Raw genomic sequence first — 7,580 nt, 5'->3', positions numbered from 1 at the left:
ATCCTCAACAACATCTGTAGATGTTTCGCCACGATCTACATTAGCCTCACTGTTCTTTTCTAAAACCTCATCATCTTGTTCCCTACAAAACTCATTTAACCAAGCTTCATTAAATTCTACATCTTTATAATGCACATTTGTCTGTTTTAGATATTTCAATGCTTGCCTTATGTGCATAGTGTCAACAAACTGATACTCATAATGCCCTTTATAAGTTAGCTTACGCTTCAATTTTACAGGCAACAAAGACCCTTCCATATTAGAACGTGGCAGCAAATTGCTAGTCTGCACAATGTTTGCTGGAACACATGTCACCGGTCCATGTACTCCATTTTGCCCACCTTTAGGTAAAGCTAACATTTTCATAAAGGGTATATGTAAAGCAATCAGATGTTGTTCCAAGCTATTCAAACATGCCAATTCTGCTGGAATAGGTTGAAGGCCTAAATTGTTCAATGCACATTCAGCTGGCATTTCACCTTTATTAATCTTATAATGACATGTATAACATATCCACAGCTGACCTCTAGCTGTATCCAACCACTGACACGGCATTACACAGTCCTTATTACATTTGTGTAAGTAATCTTCAGTTATGCATTTATCTGCAATCGAAGCTACTGCTTTCCTGTTGTTATAATACTCTCGTTTGCAATTTAAAACCTGATGTCTAAACAACAGGCGATGGCACACGCAACACACAAAATCTGGCCCTGTCTTTACAGTATCCAAAAACTGCTCCATAACAAAGTCAAACTGTTCTGACTTTGCTTTCATTTGTTGCATCCTCAATTTGTTACCTACTGAAACACGCTTCTTATGTTCAGGATTTCCATGATACTTCCTTGTACTCATGGCTTTTACTTTCTGCCTGTGCAACTGATTTACCATATACTTCCTTGTACTCATTTCCTTAACTTTTTGCCTATGCAACACATTTTTTCTGATATTTCCCTATACTCATTTCCTTCACTTTCTGCCTATGCAACACATTTTTCTGATATTTCCCTATACTCATTTCCTTCACTTTCTGCCTATGCAACACATTTTTCTGATATTTCCCTATACTCATTTCCTTCACTTTCTGCCTATGCAACACATTTTTCTGATATTTCCCTATACTCATTTCCTTCACTTTCTGCCTATGCGACAAATTTTCCCGATATTTCACTATACTCATTTCCTTCACTTTCTGCCTATGCAACACATTTTCCCGATATTTCCCTATACTCATTTCCTTAACTTTCTGCCTATACAACACATTTTCCTTATATTTCCTTTTACTCATGTCCTGAAGTTTCCGCTTATACAAAACATTTTCCTGATATTTCCTTTTAACCCTTTCATTAACTTTCTCCCTATGCAACACATTTTCCTTATATATCCTTTTCATGCTTGCATTAACCTTCTTCCTATGCAACATGTTCTCCCACCTTTTCATTTTATTTTGGAAGTTCTTTTTCCTTTTCAAATACTTGGAATAGCAATAATTAATAGTTGCAGTACTCTGTGCCTGTTCTTTTGAACTCCTTCTACACATGTACTGTGTCTCAGATGAATTACCCACTTTACACAAATCAAAGCAAACCTGCTTATCAACATGTTGAACACAAACTACTGGCTCAAAATGATTGTTCTCATAATGCTTTAAGTATATTCCTTCATTTATCAACATTGAACTAATGCTACTGTATTTGAGCCATTGCTCACCATTATATGTAAATATGTCCACTCCAAACACATTTGCTGTCGCTTGCATTTCTATTTCTGTAGCCCTATTGCCAACATACCTCACTTGAGACTTGTTAATATACTCTGCCACCGAAACATACTTGCTATCCAACAATGGCAAATGTTCTGCACTATGAATTTCCATGTACTTAACAACAGCACGTCTAATTTTTAGATGACCTTTTTGAGAACCACAGATAACCTGAGATACTGATCTAAAAAAGCTATCACCATCCTCTACGATCTCATTTGTTTTACACACAACACCCAAAGACCCATATTCTGTATGCACTTGTACATCCTGTTTCTCAAACTCCACATTACATTTACTACATAATGTTTTTGCAACTTCAGTGCACACAGGAATAAATTTGAATGTGGTTTTACTCACCTCATCCACAACATCACAAACTGTTTGCTCATTTGTAACATCATCCTCAATATACACTACTTTGTCATTCCCAACTCTTGACACTACAACTGGACTAAAAGCAGTACACTCAACTGTTTTCCTTCTCTTGGCCTCTGAACTTTTCTCTGCACTTTGCTGCCTAACATTGTACCCTTTGGAATAGGACCTATTCACCTTGCAGAAACCAAAACAACCCTGCAGTTGACACTGCTGAACACAAACAACAGTTTCATAATGGTTACCGTTACAATTTTCCAAGTAGATCCCCTGTTCTGACAAACGCCTATTTTTGCAGCTATATTCTAGCCATCGCCCATCATAATATGTAAAGACATTCAACCTAAAACAATCTGCCACTGCTTGAATTTCCACTTCGCTTGCCCAACTGCCAACATACCGCATTTTTGTTTTAGTAAGGTACTCTACCATCGAAGAATATTCACTCCTCAAAATATTCTCATATTGCACTGCATTCCTTTCTAACTGCTTAACAACTGCAAGTCTGATTTTCCTATGATTCTTCTGGGTACCACTCACAGCTTGAGACATTGCACGAAAAAAACAATTACCATCAGCCACTATGCTCTCCTTCTTGCATGGAGTTCCTAACATACCCACTGCGGTAGACATTGGTGCATCTACTTTCTCACACTCCACATTCAACTCTCTACATAAAACTTGGGCAACTTCTTTACAAATAGGACTAAACTGCAACTTTTTCACAGGCAGAACACTAACAAACACAACATCTGAATTAGCTGAACCACAACACAACTCAGTGTTTTCAAAAGTCTTGCCAGAATCTCTACTTTCATCTTTTTGTGACATAGATTGACTGTGGATGACACACACACCAGCAATCTCAAAAGGCTTTTGCCTTCCACCAAGCGATGCAGCCAAATTGCATATGTAATCATACAAATCCTTAATACAACTAAAATATGCAATAACACTGCGCCCATCTACATCTACCATTCCAGCAGCATTGCGTGCATGTGAATCAACCACTGCATAGCTCCCATTTTGACAAATGATTGCACATGTGCTAGCACCCAATGTCAACAAACATGTGTGATACTGTGCAAACATCTTTTCCAATCCGGATAGTAGAGACATGTGTACGCCAGCCTTGATAAGGTCTCCATCAACCACATTTACTCTACCAGACACATAGTCACCATATTCAAACTCAAACTTCTGTCCATCAATAACTGCCTGTTTAGGCAAATCAGGAACACACAACAGATCCGACCCACCACTGATCATCTTGTTGCCTCGCAGAGACGTGTACAACTCGTCACCTAAAACTACAACTGTGTCTAGATCTTTTGTCTGCCATGAAAACACACTGTCAACCGTATGTTTTGCTAGGCTTACCAGCCCTATTGCCATACACTGAACACCCGCATATGCAAACCGATCATTTCCCTGATGAAATGAACCTCGAACACAGTTTCCAGCCCTGATAGCACTACACTCCTCAGGATCAGCTGTAACATGAATGCTTTCAACTGCTACTCTGCCAGAACCAACTTCTACAACCTCATCTGTACCATCGCGACCAACACACGCATCAGTCACACATGCCGCTTGCACTTTTGCTAAACCCACACCAGCATTAGAATTAAGACAGCTCTTACCTTTGTCGGATCTTGGTGTGCGCCGCATACCGAAACCCTCCTCCTTCACAACCGCTTTCGCGACACTGGCCGGTGATGGCTTCAGAGACACCTCCACCTGGAAAACAAAAATACACTTGAATGAGTTGCATACACAAAATATGTTCAACTACACACATACACATTGCATGCAACCACAATGACATCTGGTGGCATTTCAATGTGTACACTTGATACATCCTGGACTATATAAAGGCCACCAGCAAACCATGTATTTATTAATGAGCACATATAACATTGAAGTGTTGTTTTTAATTCTAATTTATACTGCATTAACAATGATAGTAAACTAACTATGCACAGCCGTTCAAAAAACACACAAAGTACACTAACCTCCTCCTTCACAGCCACTTTCACAGCCCTGGCAGGTGATGGCTTTGGAGACAGCCCCACGACGCTCGCTTCTGGCTCAACCTAGACATAAACAGCAATTGAGTGATCTACATAAACAACATATGTTTATTTACACACATTGAATGAAACTACAATGATGTCTGCTGCTTCATGAGTACACTTGATGCTACCTAACCTATATAAAGCACCAACTACAACTATTTACTACTTAATTAGCACAAATAACATGCAAGTGTTGCTTTTAATTCAAATTTATACTGCATTAACATTGACACTGAAATAGCTGTGCATGCGCCGTTCAAATGACACACAAAGTGCACCAACCTCCTCCTTCACAGCCACTTTCACAGCCCTGGCACGTGCTGGCTTTGGACAGACCCCCGCAACGCAGGCCTCCACCTAAAAAGAACACAGTTGAATGCGCTGCATACACCAAATAAACCATGCCTCTTGTCATTGTTTCACAATTAATGTAAAACAATTACTAGATACTACAAACATATGTAAAAATGCCGTTACAACCAATCTACTCAAACTGTACAGCAAACAATTTCAAATATGTTAATACTGCATTACAACCAAAAAAACAAACCTGCTTCTCTGCCGATCTCCTCTTGGAGGCAGATGCTTTCTTCTGCTGTTCCACCTTCGGTTTCTAATGTAACAAAAACATCATCAACTTTTTAAAGCCATATTTAATGCATAGCTCCTTGTGGGCATATAAGCAATGTTGCCTGTTATTAAAAGTGTGTCACACAAAGGACACCGTTTACAGTAAAGCCTCAACCAACAGATACAATTTGCATTCAAATTACCTTTCTGCCTTTTGGAACAGCAGTGGACTGCACAGGGCTAGTGAGATCCGATGGAACAACTTCCTCCATCGCGTCCAACATAGCACTGCTGAACCTCACGCGTGTTAGCGGGATGGAACACTCCTTCAACACCTGTGAAATAAAAAAGACTATTGCTTACAATTTGTCTGATCAAAAAGCAAACCACACACATAAAATCAATAAACCTATCCTAATTGTTTACAGTAAAGCATAAATTTAACAAACCTGCTGCTGAAGCATCATCCTTTTGGATGCGCCACTGGACGGCTCACATTCTGCAGGTTGGCACCTCTGTAATGAGAATTGCATAGTTTGTATTAAACAAATAAATACCCTTTGACCATTGCTACGGTAAACTGCTTAAAACACATCACATCAAAGTCTCTCCCGTACAATTACAGTGCGTGACCTCTTACCTTCCTACCGCGTCCAACGAGTGTCCACTCAAAGGGGTTTGGTGGTGGACGTGGCACGCTGACCTCCCCCTTCACGACCACCTTCGGGGAGAACCGTGGCGGTGACGCCCTAGGAGGAACCACTGGCGTTGGTGCTGGTGTCTCCAGTTGCTGGTAAGCGAAAATCCACAGCAACTGCACGAGGACCTCCATCCCCTCGCTGTCGCTCAAGTGGACCTGCAAAAATAAGTTATTCACAATGATATTAACACACTGACATTTGAGTCTCAATATGTATCTGTCATGGCAACTTGCCATATCGACTACAAAGACGTTTCCATGTCACCGCATATTCTACTTACACCATCTCTGCTCCACAGCTCAAGGCAATTCAAAGGGAAGTGCTCAGCGACGTAGCAGTACTTCACACCTAACAAACAAAGGAAATATCATCAATTATTGACATATGAATACATATATACATATATTTTAACTATGTGCTGTTTGTTAATTACAAAACCATTACGAATATTATGGAACATAAAATATCCATTCAATCACTTAGCCTAAGAACATATACCCTGTTACTATACATAACAGACATATCTACACATATACATGTCACTGCACTTGACAAAAATTTTTTCAAACTTACCCATACGTGCCGCCACGCGATGAAACTCCTGACGCAGGAGCTCCTGCTGACCCACCTCGATGTTCAGCCGCGGAGGAAAGTCCAGGACAAACACCTATACAAAACGATACTTGTTCATTACAAATTGGCATTATTTCACAAAATGTCATACCCGTTATTACATACATATACATTGTTCTGCAACAGCCGCATCCATTATAGTACAAAAGACATACTAATAATAAATACAAGAACAATTAGGCTTACCGTTTGCCAGCGACTGCACACACTGGCCAGGAGCCTGGCAAAGTCTGCCCCTGCCTCGCCGACCGTCCTGCTGGCTGTCAGGTTGTTGCTAGGAGCCAGAAGGCAGACTGCGTCGGGTGTCCGAGGCACGACGGCGTTCAGCACCTCAGTCCTCAGGTCGGCAGCAGCGGCCCCCGGGGTCGACATGACACCAAAGGAAAGTCCTCCCTCTGGCATCTTCACGAAACCATCCGCAATGGCTCGTAGATGAGAGTCACCGACAACCAGCACAAACTGGAAAAACAGATACATATGTTTTAAAATGCAAGCTGTAAACATTCCACAAATCAATTGCTTTGATCATGACTTCAACAACAATAATACCTTCTTGTCTGGTGACTCGACTGGAACGACCAGCTTGTGGCTTCGTCCGGTCAAGGATGAAATCGGCCACTTTCGCACTGCATGGCGGTAACCTGTACCCCTGCCTATTTATACACAGATACAAAGACAACCACTTAGTAAACTTTCACAAACCATAAATTATCACCACAACTACACACCTCCTAGTAGGAAAACTGTACAAAACGCACAAAGAGTTTACACACATGCAACAACTCTATACTGTACACATAAAGGAACACATTTACTGAGAAAAATGGTTGGTTACATACGTGCACTGCTGGTGTTGCAGGGCTGCTGAGGTTCCACGTCCACAGTACGCCTCTCCGCCACCCTCCTCTTGGCGGCCTGGGAACGACGGTACCCCTTGCCTCGTGGCATCTAAAATTATATAGGCACAATTGCTTAAAATAAACTTTTGGACTGCAATAAACGGACAATGACATTGTGTGATACATCTGTAACTACAAAACAAATCCTTCTTCAACAAACCTGTACTTCATCCATCACACTCCACAACACAAACCCTACTGCTGGCTCTTTAAGTTGTATACCCTTTGCTATGGAGTCTGTTATAGCTAGGTTTTGCCAATTCCAACCTACAAAACTGTAAACATCTATGAAACTTTCCTTACTGTATTAACAACATTCATCATTTAATACTGCACTAACACAAATACTGGTTACTTCTCCCCTCTGTTACCATCTTGATATGAAACCACAAAAACACACAAAACATACAAGTTTAACAGGATCAATACTGACCTGACTATATCTGACTTAGTCTGGCTGATACAAAAACAGCCAGCGTTTTTCCCCAGAATGATAATGGTTTCAACTACACCTTTCTCCAACTTTACAACTCAATGTGAAGCCCATTCCCGCCACCCA

At 40.7% G+C, this 7,580-nt stretch overlaps 1 protein-coding gene across 1 annotated transcript; it reads right to left on the bottom strand.

Annotated features, from left to right (window-relative positions):
- Positions 1–3,783: 3,783 nt before the first annotated feature.
- Positions 3,784–7,070, bottom strand: LOC139648479 (uncharacterized; the record flags this gene model as incomplete). The annotated part of the gene is made up of 9 exons (XM_071524615.1): positions 6,985–7,070; positions 6,672–6,771; positions 6,309–6,581; positions 6,063–6,156; positions 5,770–5,837; positions 5,429–5,644; positions 4,501–4,575; positions 4,156–4,236; positions 3,784–3,880 (listed from the first exon to the last, which is right to left on the bottom strand). Coding segments are annotated over exons 1-9 (1,090 nt in total), but the record flags the coding sequence as incomplete, so codon positions are not given.
- Between the last annotated feature and the right edge of the window lie 510 nt (positions 7,071–7,580).

Source organism: Centroberyx affinis, unplaced genomic scaffold (genome assembly GCF_046629955.1).
Source record: "Centroberyx affinis isolate AG114_WGS23_722 - 3 ecotype Tasmania unplaced genomic scaffold, CSIRO-AGI_Caff_v1 ptg001208l_1, whole genome shotgun sequence".
Lineage (NCBI taxonomy): Eukaryota > Metazoa > Chordata > Actinopteri > Beryciformes > Berycidae > Centroberyx > Centroberyx affinis.
This window is presented reverse-complemented; position numbering and strand designations above follow the sequence as displayed.